Source organism: Oryzias melastigma, linkage group LG24, assembly GCF_002922805.2.
Source record: "Oryzias melastigma strain HK-1 linkage group LG24, ASM292280v2, whole genome shotgun sequence".
Classification (NCBI taxonomy): Eukaryota; Metazoa; Chordata; class Actinopteri; order Beloniformes; family Adrianichthyidae; genus Oryzias; species Oryzias melastigma.
This window is the reverse complement of record NC_050535.1, coordinates 11,472,963-11,491,675: the sequence shown is the minus strand read 5'-3', so window position 1 is coordinate 11,491,675 and position 18,713 is coordinate 11,472,963. Positions and strand designations below refer to the sequence as shown.

Genomic DNA, 18,713 nt, shown 5'->3' with positions numbered 1-18,713 from the left:
CATTTATTTGTGTTAGAACCATTGACTGTATACATAGAGAACTGGACCGAGTGGCTGTGACATCACTCAGAGAAACTGCCTTACTTCCAGCTCCAGCAAAATGAAGCCAATTCAGTCACCGTTTTTTAGCTATATGGACGTCACCATGTTGGAGCCAGACAAAAGTGATGGCTCTGAGTCAATAGTTAAGAAAAAGGGTATGAGAGCAAGAATAGTTATTCTGACTAATTCTGACTGAGTAATAGCTGTTTATTTCTCTGTAGATGTCCAAGAAGCTTCTTGGAGCCAGCAGGTACATCCTTTTTTGGAACGCCAGGGGAGGGATAACTCAGTCCAGTTCTCCATATACAGTCAATGGTTAAAACTTGTAATGCTAGGGGTCAAATATCAGATGTTGCTGATAGTGGCAACCCAGCTGGTCCAATCTGTGAAGGATGTATTTCTAGGCCATGACTGTACATGTTTGGGGAGGTAGTATGGGGTATGAGTCATCCTGAAGTGCTGGTTTTATAACAGGGATGTTCAGGTATTTGTGTGAGAACCTTCATCCTCATGAGTGCGGCTTTTCTGTCCAAATTTGGGTGAGTCTTGGGTGGTGTAGACATCTGTCTGTGATGCAAGGAGTCAAAAATCAGACATCGGGGTGGTCTGCCACCCTGCCTGTTCCAACCAGTGAGCTTAGAGCTCAACACAACTTGGCTTCCCCTCAATTTAATGAATCCTGTTGAAGGTCCACCTGCAGGAGCGTGTTTACAAGTTTGCTCCAATGCTCCCCAAAAATAGCCATAATTTAACCGGCGCCACCTGAACGTCCCCTCCTCCTCCTCCTCCTCTTCCTCCAACCCCGCCACATGGTTAAGTGTAGAAACGAGGCGCCGCCGCCGCGAGAGCTGGAGAGGCAGACGGCAGGCACGCACGCACAGCACCGCGCCGGCTCGTCGCTGCTGCAGCCGGTGCAGCGGAGGAGGAGATCCGCGGCTCGCTCTGCGTCCCTCGGCGGCGGAATGGCTGGACACGGGACCGCAGGGGTTCGTCTCATCCGTCGCCTGACGCGCCACGCATCCCTGACCCGTCTGCGTGTCTGCGCGTCCGCCCGTCTCTAGAATTGCTGCAGTGCTGCTTTTTTTTTTCTCCAGCTGTTGTGCGCGCGGATGAGTGTGTGCGTGCGTGCGCGAGGGCGCGCATGCATGGCGGCGTAAATTCTCTTAGGGATCGTGGCGAAGCCGGGGAAGGGAGTCGGATGTCACATGTGCTTCATCGGAGGAGACGGGGCATCTGCGAGCTGGATTGGCGTGGAGGATGCTGCGGCAAGTGATTCACAGAGGACTCAAGGCTTCCTTCTACTGGCTGGGCTTGTTCGTTAGTAGGCACCCCGTTTTCTTCCTCACGGTCCCCGCAGTCCTCACCATCATCTTCGGATCCACCGTGCTGAGCCGATTCAAGCCGGAGCGGGACCTGGAGGTGCTGGTCGCCCCGACGCACAGCCTCGCCAAGATCGAGCGGAGTCTCGCCAACAGCCTGTTTCCCATTGACCGGTCGAAGCACAAGCTGTACTCGGATTTGCACACCCCGGGCAGATATGGCAGGCTGATCCTGCTGGCCAAGTCCGGGGGGAACATCCTGGAGCTGGCCGACCAGGTCCTGCAGGTCCACAAGCAGGTGCTGGAGCTGCGCGTCAACTACAAGGGATTCAACTACACCTTCGCGCACCTCTGCGTCCTGAGCCACAGGGACAAGCGCTGCCTGCTGGATGATATCATCACCATCTTCGAGGACATCAGGCAAGCGGTGCTCTCCAACAGCACTTTCCATAAGGTGCCCCTGAGCTACCCCAACACCACGCTGAAGGTGAGGCGCGCATCTCCTGTTTATCTGCAGAGCCAGGCCGTGCACCCCCCACCTCCCCATAAGTGCAGCATCACAGCCCCCCCTCCCCACCACCCGTTATAATTTCTGAATGAACACTTGCATTCAGTCATGCTGCAGACTTGCTGCATGGATCAACCGGTGAGGAAAACCCTCAGCAACACGGAGTTGTCAGGGCTCCCCCCTCCCTCCCTCCCGCCCCCCTCCCTCGATGCTGCAGGTGAATTGATTGGCTGCAAACTGGAAAAACTGCTTCCACTCAAACACACAGGGAGATCCTGCCTTTTTTTCCCCTTGTTGCAGTGTCTCCCTCTGGCTTTCCCATGCATGCACATACTGACTGACCCCCCCTCCTCCTCCCCCTGCATGCATGTGCACGAACCCTATCCGGTTAACTCTGACAGATCCCGCAGCTTCTTCATTTCCATGGAAACATCAATGCTGCAGTCACATCCGCTTCTATGCATGAAGTTTAAACATTCTCACCTTAATAAAGATCGTTCTACTTTTTCCATCAAATACCACACACACTTTTCATTTACTAACCCCGTATTATCCTTAAATCTATGAAAAATGTTTTATTTTATTGGATAATTGAGACCTAATCAGGGTAAATCTTAGAAAAAACTGATTGCATTTTAAATTATTCTGTTAATCCTGTTTTATTATTTTTAAAATCAATCCTTAAAGTGACCTAAAACTGAAACCAAGAATGTTTTAGTCGTTTTTATTAACCCATTGACATCCAAAAGTCACAAGAGTCACCCTTTTTTTTTTTGTTTTTTATTTTTTCCTTGTTGCGGTGTCTCTCTTTGACTTTCCCATGCATGCAGATTCGGACTGACCCCCCCATCCTGCATGCATGTGCACGAAGATCCCGCAGCTTCTCCATGTCCCATGGAAACATCCATGCTGCAACCACATCTGTTTTCATGTATGAAGTTCAAATATTTACAATTCTTCTAATATTCATAAAAGTTTTTTTCACGTTTTTATTGTCATACAGAATAAACACTTATTTCTGACCCCCACATTATCCTTAAATATATAAAAAAATATTTTATTTCTTTAGGTCAATTAGATCCGATTCAGGATAAATATCAGAAAAACTGATTTTAGTTTAAAAAAATGTATATCATCCTGTTTTTAACAAAAATAAAAATATTTTAAATAGTCTTAAATAGTGAATGTTTTGAGTGTTTTTAACCCTTTGACACCTGAAATTCCACTGACCTTCCCCTTTTTCTTCTTCATTTTATTTCATTTTATCTTTTTGTTGCTGCGTCTCCCTCTGGCTTTGACCCTATCTCCTCCATGCTGCAACCACATCTGCTCCTATGGATGAAGTTCAAACATCTGCAATATTTTTCATTGTAGTGAACAGCGCCATGTTTTTTCTATCATCAAACACCTCAAACATTATTATCCTTAAATGCTCAAAAATCTTTTATTTGATCAGGTTGAATCTCAGCATTGAAAAAGATTTAGTGTCCAACCAGGAGTCAATAGGACCATCCCTGTTTTCTTTCTTTATTTATTTTTTTGTTATTTTTTGTGCATAAAAGTAAGGAATCACATAGTTTAAGATCAAATGATTAAATGCTTTTAAATGTTCAGAAAATCACAAATAAGTTAACAAAGTGATGGAATAAAGACCACAAACTTAAATTTCCAAGATTTGTGTCAAATCATTTTAAAACTGAACACAATCAGAATGACATAAACATGATTACAATAAACATGAACAATGGCAAATAATAATTTGATAAAATTTGATAAAAAAATAGTTAATTATTATGGATGATGGTGTCATTTCTGTTGGGCTTTTTTGGTAGAACTGAAGGCGTTTTCTGTTCACTTTGTCTTTCATTCGGGTTCTATTAGTAATCCTGTTTTCCTTTGTTTATTCGCTGCAGACAGAGGGTTAAAGTCAGATGTTAGTGGGGTGTATTTTTACAGAACCCCCCCCCAAACATGAGCTAACAATTCTTCTCTACACTCCTATTGATGCTCTTTTGAGTGCAGAAGTGTCTATGAACATGTGGCAGCTCTACAAAGCATCCGCTGTACTTTACAATGTAGCAGAACTCTCTTTTGGTTCAGAATTAATAAGTTTTCATAGCTGCCAAAAACACAAATGCTGCAAACTCAGCAAAACTGGTGTTAATGTGAGAGAGGCTTTTATTTTGAAGAGATTGCCCTAAATCCGTGTATTTCCCAACAGAAACATCTGTCTCAGTCGCATTTTATGTTCTGTTGATTGTCAACGGTATGAAGCTTTTGAAGAGTTTTTCCAGCAAAGAAGAAATAGAAATATGAAGATTTATCAAACCGCAAAGTCACTTTTAAACATGTGTGCACTGCTGTTCTTTTGACACTTAGTGCTCTACAAATTATCAGTGATGTTTGAAATGATCCAGAACACGTGTTGCACATTTAAAAAAAATTATTTCCTAATTAGGATGAGGTTTAAAAAAATGAATATCTGAACTATTTAGCAATTAATCAACATTTTTTAAGGTAAAATTGGATTTTCCTTCACTTTTTTTATGCAGGAAATCTTTCTTTATTCAAGTTTTGTCTCTTTTTAGAATTTAAATCATTAGCTATGGGTGATCGTGATGCACGCTTTTCATTGCGCTGTAGAAATCTTCTTTTGAAGTCAAGCATTTTTTTTTTTTTTTACCCTTTTTATCATCCAGACCTCTTTTGTATTCAGATTTCTGCATTAAACCGTCAGGCTCAACATTTGTGGTTCTTAAAAGCTTAAAAGCATGTTGTTTAATTACTACAGATTTATGACGAATGACCTTCATATAAAAGAAGAAAATATATATATGTTTTTTTCTGCAGAAGGAGATGATGCTCATCACCGTGTGAATTTCTCCTTTTGTTTTTAGGCAAAGAAGTCTTTAAATAACAACAACCCCTTGTTAGCTCTGTTGGTGGCTGTTGTTCGTTTGAGGAGAGCAGAGATTTTTGATCCGTGTACTGAGTCTAAGGATCACAGGAAGTAGCTCCTTTCCAGATTGTTCGCTCGGAGTTCTTTGCTTCTGTCACAGGAACAGGAACATTGCACTCAGTGTGAGCGTTGGCAGAAGTTGTGAGGCTGTGAAGTACGTGAAAGTTTGCTTGATAAAGCTCATGTTCTTTCCATTAGAATCCCCCAAATCCCACAATGTGAGAATTTAATCCGTAATTTTGTACAGAATACCAATGCACAGATTTTTCTTTTGCAATAAAATAACAAATCTTAAAAATTTCATTTTTATAAAAGTTTTTTTGTTTTGTTTTTTTATGATCAAATAAATAGTTTCCATAACCGGTCATTTTTTAAAATAAATTGTTTTAATAAAGTTTGTATTTTATTTATATTTATGTTTTTTTATTCCTCCACTTTGAATCTTCTTTTTTTCCTTTCTTTGCACCTGGGGTGTTGTAACAATTTCATGTCCCCTCGATGGGATTAATGCAATTTTTTCTTTTTTTTTTTTTACCTTTTTCACAACACGTTTAAAGGTAAAATCAATCAAATTTGTTGTTTTTCAGACTCAGGCTATGTTTGAATTTCTTCCCTACCCACCAGAGGCGGGGACTCGAGTCACACGACTTGAACTCGAGTCAGATGACTTTAGACTTGGCTTGGACTTTCAAAGTAATGACTCATGACTTGACTTGAACTTTAACATCAACAACTCATGTCTTGACTCTGACTTTAACATGAACGACTTGTGACTTGACTTGGCCTTTAACATCAATCAACTTGTAATTTGACCCAGAATTTAACATCAATGACTCGAACTTTACCATTAGTAACTCGTGACTTGACTCGGACTTTAACATCAAGAACTTGTGACTTGACTCGAACTTTAACATCAATGACCCATGATTTGACCCAAAATTTAACATCAATGACTCGTGACTTGACTCGAACTTTACCATCAATGACTTGTGACTTGACTTGGACTTTAACATCAATGACTGGTGATTTGATCCAGAATTTAACATCAATGACTCGAACTTTATCATCAGTAACTCGTGACTTGACTCGGACTTTAACATCAAGAACTTGTGATTTGACCCAGAATTTACCATCAATGACTCGTGATTTGACCCAGAATTTAACATCAATGACTCGTGACTTGACTCAAACTTTACCATCAGTAACTCATGACTTGACTTGGACTTTAGCCCTCTGACTCAGAAAGACTTGCTATTTTCCTCCAAATGCAAGGATTAAAAAGCATATTGAGAAAGCCCGCGCTGCGGTCTCCTCGTCTGTGTTTATTTACATCCGTATGTGATGTTGGCACAACATCCAATCAAATTCGGGCCACATTGGTATGCAATTTCCTATTTGCCTATTTATGTTCTTTTATTTTGGATTTTTGAAGTGGTGATGTGTGAGCTCCAAGGAAATTTAGCTCATACGCTTGCAAAATGTTGATAAATAAATACAGTTATTAAAAGCACACATGGTCTGTGTAAATATTATTACTCTGTCATTGAGATGACTTGAAAAGACTTGAAACACTAATGGTAGTACTTGTGACTCGACTTGAGACTTGTTGACCTTGACTTGTGACTCGATTTGAGACCTGTTGACCTTACTCGTGACTCAACTCGGGACTTGTTGACCTTGACTTGTGACTCAACTTGAGACTTGTTAACCTTGACTTGTGACTCGACTTGAGATTTGTTGACCTTGACTTGTGACTCAATTTGGGACCTGTTGACCTTACTTGTGACTCAACTTGAGACTTGTTGACCTTGACTTGTGACTGAACTTGAGACTTGTTGACCTTGACTTGTGACTCAACTTGAAGCTTGTTGACCTTGACTTGTGACTCTACTTAGGACTTGGGGACAAAGATTTGAGACTTACTTGTGACTTGCTAAACAATGACTCGGTCCCACCTCTGCTACTCACTAAATAGTGCGGCATTTTGTAGTGTTGTCCTAATCTACAATTCCAAAAAATCTAGTGCACTACAAATTTCCCAGAAGTCTTTGCGAAAAACTAGCATGCATCAATACTTACTACATTAGCGAATATAGACCACAATGCATTGCGGTCTCAACAATTTTTGTGGAAAAAAACCTGTTTAAGTGTCATAAACTGATGTTGTGAAATGTTTCTATTGATTTGATTTTCACTTCATGACCTCATATCCGTTGTTTAGAAAAGCGAAAGAAGTAGTGAACATGGTGTCCAAATTGCTTTTAAAATCCAGGGCACCACAGTTAGGGATTAGGGAGGGAATTCGGACATAGCCATAGTTCTCCTTTAGGAACAAAACATAGACATACAAATGCTAGATAGAGAATTTCATGCCAATCTAGGAATTTACTCATTTAATAAGAAGGCTTTTCCGTTTGGAATTCCATTGAGCAGTTTGGATTTCAGTTTTTCTCAGTAAGTTTCATCTTGTGTTCACTACAGCTGATGTTTTAACCTAATTAGCCCCCACAGTGTGTTTAAGCCCACAGTTGCAGTTAGTCATTGTCACCTCCCTCTGCATGTCACCGCCGTCCTCGGTTTAGGTTTATTACATTTATTTGTTGTTGATGTTGTTTGTTCTGGTTTGGTTTTGGCTGCTGTCAGCCACATTTTTGTTTTTGAGACTGTTTGTTGTTTCATCTGGTGTCGTATAAACATTTCAATTCATGATCAACGATTCTCAGATCAAACTACTATTCTTACTATTTCATATAGTGTGTTTGAATGGTTGCTATTTGGGGGAATAGTTGTACAACCCAGATTCTGGTTTTAATTATAGTTTTTAAAACCCAGTTATTTGTTACGTGAACTTGACATATGGATAATTTTAACCAGTGGCTGCAAATTTTGGTTGTAGAGCCAAGAAATTGACTTAAAGACTTAAATGGGAGAGTTTTGAACATAGAAGTCAGAAATACACATTTCATATTTACATGGAGTTTTCATGGAAAGTGGTTCCTTGAACGCAGCTTTCTGAGACTGGTGTGAACGTAGCTTAAGGCATTAATCCAAAATGACAGTGTTTCCAACAGCCATGTTTCACAAACAGACTTTATTTTTCATCTTAAGTAGAAAAATAAGTGCCATACTTTAGAAAATGTGTCAAAGTCAAGGCCCGGGGGCCGGATCTGGCCCTCCTGGTAATTATATCCAGCCCCCAGATCATTTTATTTTATTTTCATTAATGGCCCGCTGTTATCTTGCACTTATTTCTAAATTGTATAATTTTGACAAAATATATTTTTATGGAGGATAAAAAATTAAAAGTCATTTAAGGTTTAAATGGATTTATTCTGGAATAATATTCTTGTCTGTTTTATTCATAGTTATGTTAAAAAGTTATGTTTTTAAAGTTTTAAAATTTTGTTTTAACATGCTACATAAATGTTTATCCTGTTCGGTCCGCGGCCTAAGATGTGTTTTTGATTTAGGCTCCTTGTACGATTGAGTTTGACACTCAACCATGCTAGCAGACAATTATATAACGCTACATAAATGATCAGTAGATTTTTTAATATTCTTAATTTCATAATCAATTTAGTTTTTTAATTAAATTGTCGTATATATATATATATATATATATATATATATAAAAAGAAAAAAGATCAGTTTCTGATCACGGATTTCCAAGTATCTGGAAGCTCGTTACAACCCTACTTATAATGGAGGGTTGATCATAGGGACAAAACTTTCAGCCTATTTTCTAATAAAAAACATATTATTGGTTCTCCTGAATACCACAAAAAGCTGGAATTTGACCTTTTTTTTTTACTCTTATTCCATATTTCCTTTGTTTCCCTGTAGGAGCGCTTTGGTGCTCATTCACATTTGCACACAACTCTACATTTCAGGCACCTTTATGAAAGCCAGTGAGGCATGTTAATATGCTAATCTGCTAATTAGTAAGAACAGGAGGATGTTTTTGAAGAAAGAACACCATGCTTTCGTCGGTTATACAAATAAAGGTTTAGGAATATGTCATTGGTACGATGTCAACATTTTTTGATTTTGAGAAAAAAAGCAAAACATTCTTACAAAGCATAGTTTTTGTCATAAACTCTGGCATTTCTCCTTTCAGATTGTATTTCTTGCTTTACTAATAGGGCATCCCAGACAAACCCCCGGTTTCCACGACAACATGTATCTCAGTCGTGTCCACATCTCGCCTCCATCCTAACGCACAGTTCTCGTTGAAGCCGCCCTCCCTCCAGTCGTCCTGGCACTGAATCAGTCACTCTCTACTTTCCGCGTTTCGGAGTTTCTCCCCGCCTGCTCGTCTGACGAGCTGTCTGCAATAATTCATTTGCCCGACTTCTTCTGCCTCGTCCCACTCTTTGATGTCACAACTGGGGATTTATTTCTGTGCTTGTCGTGGAAGATGCAGCCTTTGTACCCAGCAAAGAACGAAACAGAAAAAAGTCCTACATTTTCCTAAGCTTACTTTTGCACCTCCAAGAAGATGCCTAAAATACACACACTTGATTTCTTATGTTCAGTATGGGGATGTGTTAGGAAAATAAAAAAATAATTATAAATAAATAATAATTTATACCATTAGGTTCTTTGAATAGCATGACTTTTTGATGATAAATAATCAAGAGGACTTTCTTTAAAAATGAATAAATATAGTTTATATTTCAGACAATAATTTACAAGTAAATCAATCATGTTGCTAATTTATTTATAGTTTCACATTTTAACTAACTGGGAAAGCTGGTGGGTACATTTCAAAACAATTTAAGTAAATAGCATTTATTAAAATGTATATATTTCTAAGAAAGTAGGTAAAAAAAAACATGGAGGTATGTCTAACATAAGACATATTTGCAGCCATACAGACATCTACTGCATGTATATATGTAAGCATAGCAGCATAAACAAAGATCCCTACATGCATCTAAACATAAACATTTTACAGATATGCATGGCGGGGTTGAGAAGCAGAGCGGTCAACCTTTGACTGGAAGCTCCTGCTTTGTCTGCCCATTTGTCCAGGTGACTTTGGACTAAGACGCAGAACTCCAGATTTCCCTTGGTACATGGCAGCTCTGCTACTACCATATATGAATATAAACATACAATTAGATTCATACTAACATGCATACATTATTACAAACACTTATATATCCATGGACACATACTTACATCCCACCAGAACCCAAGAACTCCAGGTCTGGATCTAGAACAGTGGGTAATCCATGACCCGGAGGCCATATGCTGCCTATTTAATCTTCCCCTCAAGTGGGAATAAATTACAATGACAATCCTTATTTGCTTTATTTTCCCTATTGCACAATGTAAATACATAGACTTTTGTTTGGTGCAGGAAGTTATTTAACATTTATTTGTAGGATTTGTCATTTTTGTGTGTTTTTTCCGAGTCGGTCGGTCGTTTTCCCAATCATTCCAATTCCACATGAATGCAACATTTCCCTATGTTTCTCTTTTTCCCTGAAGAACTTCAAACCATTGGTCCAATTGGAACCAATATGAGAACTAAAGTCACAGTTTTAAAAAAACACCTGGTCTAGAGGATGAGGGGCAGGGGTGGCATGGACTGTAAACCTTTAGGAGTAATTATTTAAGCATTTAAATAATTTGAATAAAATATCAACCCTGTACCAATTGACCCATAGATCGGTGACAGTTTGCAGCCTGGGTGTTGAGAAGTACTGACTCAGGGGATACTTCATCTAAAGAGATCAGCTTTTCAGATCTAACATGTAATAATCTCATGATAAAACAGTCTGAATGCTTTAAAAATAAATAAAAACACCACATTAACAGGCTGGTGGGAGTTTCTCAAACTGTGAAAATCCTCACTATAAGGAGCAGACTGACACCCATCTGGAACGATCTGGATATCCTGATAAATGAAAAAAATGTAAATATTCACAGTTTGATAAATGTAACACATTTAGAGCATGTATTTATAGAGAAAACCATTTAACAAAAAGAGAAGCATCCTACAAAAGGTATATATTTGCTAGCAACAACTTAAACCTGGAATCAGTAGAAAATTTGAAAATAATCTGACAAATACATCAAATGAGCAATGGAAAAATCTAAGCTACAAATAACTTTCATTCCCTCAGCTTCTCAGAGCAATACAAATATGAAATATCTCTGCAACCATACATAAATAAATACATATTTTGATGCAAAGCTAGTTTTTCAAGGTGTAAACTGAAGAGGGAATGCTCCCTACTGAAACCACCCTCTAGTGGCTTTTTAAGGAACTGCAACATTTTTTTTTAGATGTGTTTTTAGCTAACTTATACTCATGACTACCTTTATTTTTTTTAGTTGATTTCATCTTCTTCTTTTATACCAAATTTAATAAGCTTTTGCACTTTGCGAACAATTCCGCCCTTCTGAAGGAACTAACTTTGGTCTGAACCAAAAAGAGCAGTGTGAACGTATCACATAGCACATGTCTGGATGACACAGACCTAAAATTTGAGCAAAACAACTAAAGTAATTCCTGACTGGGTCATCTGAATCGCTTTGTGGTACTATCAATCATTCCCTTTTTGTGGTGCCTATATCCCCCACCAGCCCTCAATGTATCACCTTAGTTCCCGCTGACATCTATATCTTGTCAATAAGAACAGAAATAGAAAGCAAAGTGGAACTGCAGAGACCGAAGCTGTTGCCCTGATTATGTCTCATTCTACACATCAGAGCTCGTAAGACTTCCTTTTCAGTGCAAAATAGGAGACTGTCGCCACACTGCTGTGAGAGCTGAGATTCATTTGATATGCTTTAGATAAGTTGGAGAGTCAGTGGTCAACTGTGTAAAGCTTTGTTTTTTACATCACTGAAAGTGGAGTCAGGGCCCTGGGGGATACCTTGTATTTCCTAAGTAATCACAATACATAAACACACTCGAACTTTGCCATGAAATGACACAAAGTGTAGCAGGATTCTTTCAGACAGACAGGATGTGACATAAAAATATGCAGCAGGAAAATGTTAAAAATGAAAGCAAGACTATTAATGAATACAAACAAAATGTGTTAGTTGGATTTAGTCTTATTTAAAATAATTGCTGTAACAGCAAAATAAATAAATGAATAAAATAAAAAATTGAAACCTACTCTCTACATTTCAGGGAAATACACATACATATTTTTTTAGATGGGCACAAGGACATTCATTTTTTATCCCAGTGTTATGTAACATTTTGTTTATGAGGAAAGAATTCATGGCCAAAGCCAGCATAAGTGACACTTTATATTGAACAAAAAAACAAAAACACACATTTCTTTATATTTTGAGCTTTTTTGAGAAAAGATATTAACCTTTTAACATCGACGATTTAAATAACACGTTTTTTGACGTATCGTAATGCTCTGAATATTTCCGCAATCAACTGGAATCCGCGGATTTTGACGCGGAGAAAAGGATATCAGCTTTGCAATGAACTGCATCACATTACTAATGTAAAGTTTTACATAGTGGTGCAAAGCTGTTTTTCTTTGCTTCATCTGCTTTATTTACGTTAATTGTATGAACAGGTGAAGAGTTATAGTTGTGGGAAGAATGGAGCTAATAATCTGGTGTTAAAGGGTTCAACTGTGTCCTTCCTGGGAACTCTATTAAATATCTATGTTTATGAGTGTTAGACTTCAATTGAAGTTAATGCCAGATTGGTCTGGATTCTCTACAGGATGGCCGCGTGTCTTTCATCGGACACCAGCTGGGCGGCGTGTCATTCTCTCCCAACACTCGGGACCAGCAGGTCAAGTTTGCTCGGGCCGTCCAGATCACCTACTACCTCCGAAACAATGGACCTGCAATGCAGGATATCATCGGAGAGCGCTGGGAAAATGAGTTCTGCGCCCTGGTTAGCAAGCTGTCTACAACGGGGGCACTTCAAACTCCCGACCAGCTCCACATCCAGTCGCTCACCTCCTTCAGCTTGTGGCGGGACTTCCATCAGACTGGTATACTGGCCAAAGGAGAGGTGCTGGTCAGCTTGGTTTTGGTGCTCCTGGCCGCCACCATCTCCAGCTCTATGCGGGACTGTCTAAGAGGGAAGCCATTCCTCGGCCTGTTGGGCGTGCTGACAATTTGTATTGCTAACGTGACGGCCGCGGGGATCTTCTTCATCTCGGATGGAAAGTTCAACTCCACATTGCTGGGAATTCCTTTCTTTGCCATGGGTGAGTAAAAGATGACTTAATGTGTCTGGTGACTGAAATATATATATGTGTGTGTGTGTATTATAACCAACCATATTCAGCCATTGTATTGGACCCCCCCAAAATTTAAAAGTCATAACTTAAAAACTACACGATTTCTAATATAAAACTAATAAAGGAACAATCGTTTTGGGACATTTTTAATTAAACATTTGATTGATGAAGCAATTGGCCAGGGTTTATTTGTCTCCCTTAGCCCTTATGCTATCCTAGGCATGTTGACATTAAAAGTGCGGATCCCACTTGAAAGGATGTTTTATCTTCACTGGTGTCCATGGCAGACATAAATCGTGTCCACCTTTGTTATGGGAGGGATCACACAGCAATGCATTCCAAAGTTTTATGCAAATGTGATTTAAGTGCCAAAAAGATAAAATTGTTTTTTAATTAAAAACATGGATGATATTGTGTCTCGGCGCTCTTTTGATCACTGAAATCAATCTCAGACACCTATGATATTTAGTTTGCCATTAAAGGAAAAATTAAAGAAGGACGTTCCATATTATTAAGCAATAACTCTCACCTCTGGCCAAGTTATGCAAAAAATAACGCAACTTCGAAAAATGCGGTAGGCCAAAGTTCTGTTTAATTAAAGTATGATCCAATAGACATAAGGAAAATGGGGCAACTTAGGTCCCAGTTTACCAATTTCCACATCCATTTGCATTGTCTTTAACATCAAAGGCCTCTAAGGGTCTTTACTTCATGTAAGTTAGCTTTAGAAAATTCAGTTATACAGCCTAAACGTATACCAACTTTTTCAAATCAGTTTGAAAAATCAATATATCCCAGCAACTTTTTGTTTTGTGGGGGCGATTCCCAAGGGTGACATTTTTCATACTTTTTTTTTTTAAGTTAGAATAATGTACAAATATTTCAAAGATATACAAGATATTCTTAATAAGTTCTAGTGTCAAATTAATTTATTAAAAAAAACATGACATTTTAGGTGTCACAACTTAGACAGGATTATGAATTTGAAGGAAACACTGCAAAATGAAGGAGTCGTTATTATCTTTTGATAATATTAAAGGAAAACAAAGACAGTAATGTCATTGGACTTTAATGTGAAATTTCCTCCTCTTTCATATGCAGCACACGCTTCAGAATTGCATTTCCCTGTGCGTTCATAAGGTCACAGCATCCCTGGGGCTTTGATACAACTCTGCTGCAGGGAGGCTAACATAACTGAAGTTTAAGTAAGACTCTGGAGGAGCAGGAGGCGGGATCACCTCCTTTTGACCTAGAGGGTCAAAAGAAGAAGGAGACTTGGGATGCAATGGTGAGGGAAGCTAAAAAACAATGTCAAGGAGAAAAGAAAGAGAATGCATGTGACGAGACGAGGGTACAGAAGGAGAGGAGGAGGAAAGTGGGAAGAGGGAGAGAAAGAAAGATGACTCATTGAGAAAAGAAAAGTTTAAGGAATGAAAAGAAATTTTGTCAGATAAGATCTCGCATTGAGCAGACAATTGCCAGCCTCCTACCCCATAGAGTCCCCTATCACTATATCAACGCCACAGCTGTGCAAACCCTGAGCCCTAGATGGAAACTCCATTCCCAGTTTGTCACAACAAGGAAGCCAATTTAAATTTGTATATTCTTTTGAGGATTAAAATCAGACAAGACTCATAGGATGACATAGACTTAAAAACATTGAATCAGGAAAGTCAGACCTGCAGTTATTGCTAATATTTTTGTGGATGGTAAAAGCTTGTCATACTAGAAAGTAGTATGTTCACCGGGCGGCTGGCAAGGGTAGCCGCCTGGTGGATGATTAAGCCAATGTGGGCAAACACAGGTAGAGCCACCACAGAAACGGCGGATAAACCCATTCTAGACCTGCATTTTCCGACCCTCTTTCAAACCATAAGGGAACCAATATGCCTTGCTAGCATGCGAAACATTAATATTTGCCGTTTGTGCCGGGCTGGAATGATACAACCCCAAGCCTTTCATATATCAGAACAGAGCTTTGAAAGAAAAAGCCTGGAGCAAGATTTCCACTCCTTTGACATTATGCACCAAGCCTCTTCTCAGTGTGAGTTGCACCAGTATTGGGCAACTACCAACCTGTGTGTGCTAAAAGCACATTCAAAAACCTACCACGTTTAGGTGTTCTTAAATCCGCCACTCATGCCAAGTGTGTATGTATCTCTGGAGGTTCAAGAATTCCTGTCGAAGTGATGATTCTTATTTTTCTTATTTGACTTTTGAGTGAGTCTTAAAACAATGTCTCACTGGCCTGAATGTCTCTTTTAATATAGTCGTGAAAGTGATAAAACTTTTGTCTGCAGGTGAACAAATGTCCGCTGGCTTAGTTAGCAGTTGTTCAAATGAAATACCAATGTTGTAGATCATGCACATTTTTCTCTATGGGCAAGTTGCAAGCAACAGGTCACAGAAAATCTTATACAACATACAAGGGTAAGTAAAGGTGAAGTAGGTGAGATTCATGCAGGTCATGTGGATTTGTAACTACAGAAACCTCCTAAATCCTGCAAACTGCTCAAGGGGCCTGGATGTGCTGCTAGCATGATAAGTGTAGGTTCCTAGAATGTCCCGTACAAGGTTGTTCTTTGACCTCCCACAGAAAGCGCGAATCTAGCTTTAAGGGCAGTTCTGACAACTAACTAGAGTGTAGTGTAAAGGTACTGTATGACAGAATTAAAGTATTGCGAATACTTCTTGGTATATTTACCACATGCAAAACAATAGTACGTTTCATTTTCATGATGTCCCTTGGGTGGGTGTACGATCCTCAAAGGAGCTGCAAGACACACCTTCAATCCTCATAAGAAGATCTACTTTGTTTAATTTTTCATTTTCCGGCCAAATATTCGCATCTTCTTTGCTTGTTCTCAAAGCAGCAGATGGAGAAGGCTAAGCCTGTAGTCACGGGTATCCCTTAGATGCATCGTCAAACATCTTTGCTCAAGCAGAGGCATCCAGTCGGTTTCAAGCATCCGTCAACACAGATTTCAGATTTATCATTGTGGGGATATTCACCGTAGACCTAATTATCTCATCTCCATGCAGTCACGTTGGTTTGTTCTGGTTCCCTTCATCTCCTCTGTGGAGACCATGATAACAGTTGGGATCATTTGTGTAATTTTAATAGGCTGTTCAGTGTGGAATTCATCCTGTTGTTTTGGACCCAAACAAAAGCTCTGGTAGAAAAACCTTTTTTTTTTTCTTCTCGGTCAGTGGAAAGCACCAGTTAGTAATGTTTATGTCACTGTGGGGTATTGGAGATGCAATACTCTCAACTAGAAATGAACTCAACTTTGTATTTACAAGTTTTTTATTACATTTTTGCAATTTTCAAAATGCAGGTTAAAATTGTGGAAGTAATATGTATTTATTTTGTGGTCTTCCTTTTTTTTTTTTTTTTTTTAGGACAACAATTTGAAGTTGTTTTTAAAATGAATTAAAACAACAAAAACAATGCACAAAAGTAGTGACATTTGACAAAAGTTTAGTTGTCAGAAATCTTTCACAAAGATATTGATTAGTTTAAAATGTTTTAGTTTTGGATTGGCTCCACAACTGGAAGGCTTGTATGACCCAAAACAAAAAGAAAAGCCCAAGCCATCCATCTCCGTCTGGGTACTCTGTCAGATCACGGGGCTGCAGCGGGAGACGAAAACCATTCTTGAGTGGAAGCCAGAATTCTCTCCGTCTGTGTGATGGGGCAGAAATTGATCTCTGTGTCTAAAATGAACGGCAAATGCATTCTGTGGTCAAGAGCTTCTCTGTCCTATTAAACATGAAGGTGTTCTGTCAAGCAGAGAAAAAATCTTTTCTTTGTTTTTGATAGGACTTGAATTTTGTTGAAAATTATTGACTTAAATTTAAGATCCACTCTCACAAAAAAAATTGTTTTTGATTCTTTTAACATGTTCTTGTGACATTTTTCTGACGATAAAAATACTGTATAATGAAAATAGCTTAAAATTGCAATTCGGAGTATTTCTTCACTAAAATTGTTGTGAATCAGGAGCAAATGAAGAAATACCATTTGAAAACGAACATAGTTGTGACATACTCCTTATTCTATTCCATTCTGATGCATCCAACTAGATCCATGTGCGTCTTCATTTTCCTCAAAACTGTACATCTGGATAGCTCCGATATTGCTTGCCATTTTTTAATGATCTGGGAATGTTTCGGTTGATGGTGTGAGGGGCTGTAACCTACCAGAAGAGCATGTCTTAGTTATGGGTGTTGGGAAGAGGGGGCGGGGTTACTGCATGTCAACAGTACCGTCCACAACTGAGCTACTGCCATTATGCAGAAACTATGTCCTAGAAAAAGTTTTAAATGGCTAAAAAAGGTCAAACCAGGAACTAAAGACCATTGAACGCCTAATAATTAATCAAAAGGTGATTGGTGGGAGATTAAATAAAAACACAAAAGCATAAACTAACCTCAAATAAACCAAAAACATTTGCATTCTGCAGCTTCTCATTGGTGGTTGTTCGATATTCCCAAACGATCTTAAATTTTAAAAAGAAAAGACTTTTTTTTACCATACTGACAAAGTCTGGCTGTATATCTAAGCAGCCCTGCAGAGGAGGCTCCTGGTCGTGATGCAGTGATCAGCTCATTAAATGTAAAGCTGTGTCATGGTTTCCCTTTATCTGCTTCATCAAAGCCTCTCTTCACTTCAGAGTCGAGCTAATACATTATTCTCTCTCAGCATTGGAGGCTAATGCTATCTCTGGGCTTTGAGTCATGTTCAGGAAGGAGTGCTGGTACCACCGGGTGTCTCTGGACCTTTGTGTGATCTGCATGTATCTCCACTTTCCGCCATCTCTCGTGCCTTTTGCTCTTTGAGTATTCAGCCGGCCGATCACAGCTTCGTAGAGCGAGACACTTCCTGCACTCTTACGGACGTTTAAATGATGATGAAAGTATCGAACCGAGGGGAGATGACAAAAAATAGCTCAGGTGTTCATCAGAAACTGATTTTCTTTTTTAAACGGTTGTCTAATACTGGCTTTTGAAATAAACTTTGGGAAACTTCTTGCAGAAAAGCAGAATTGTCTTGTTATAACAAGCCATATTTTACAGTCTCTACTATTTTAAATCCATTTAACCATGCATATCATATCTGATACACACATTTCTTAGATTCCATCTCATTAGCATGATCACATTTTTCCTCAAAATCTCATTGTGTATAACTTGGTCCATGTTTTCTGCCCTGTAGTTCATCATAATTCCACTAGGGGCAGTAGAATGACATTTCCTGCTCATTTCAAAATGTCTGCCTCCATGACATGCTAAGAACACTTTTGGCGGAAAACAATACAATATATATATACAAACTCATAAATAAACTATTTTGCAGTCTGTTTAGTGGGTTTATCAGTGTTTAAAAAAATAATTATTAAAAAAAATCTGTACATTTTTTAATGCTGTGTACTGTACAAGGTGAAGCATCGCCTTTTTATCTTAAATCTTGTGTCCCCTTCATAAAATCTCTTCTGGGATTTGTGCTATAGAGGTTGTTCTATAAGACCGATTATTTCGCTGTTGTTATGGCCACTAGCGGTTCCAAAGCGGTGGGTTTATGACGGTTTTATAGATGTTATTAGTACAGAAGCATCATAAAAGCAGCTCATCGTGAGAATGAC

General features: G+C 38.9%; 1 protein-coding gene across 1 annotated transcript in view; it reads left to right on the top strand.

Moving 5' to 3' along the window:
- The first annotated feature begins 290 nt into the window (after nt 1–290).
- The window catches only part of ptchd4 (patched domain containing 4), a 36,580-nt gene continuing 18,157 nt past the window's right edge, over nt 291–18,713 (top strand). Inside the window, 3 exon segments of the mRNA XM_024291557.2 lie at nt 291–1,292; nt 1,294–1,848; nt 12,540–13,035. Coding sequence (XP_024147325.1) covers nt 1,248–1,292; nt 1,294–1,848; nt 12,540–13,035 — 1,096 coding nt within the window. The 5' untranslated portion in view covers nt 291–1,247.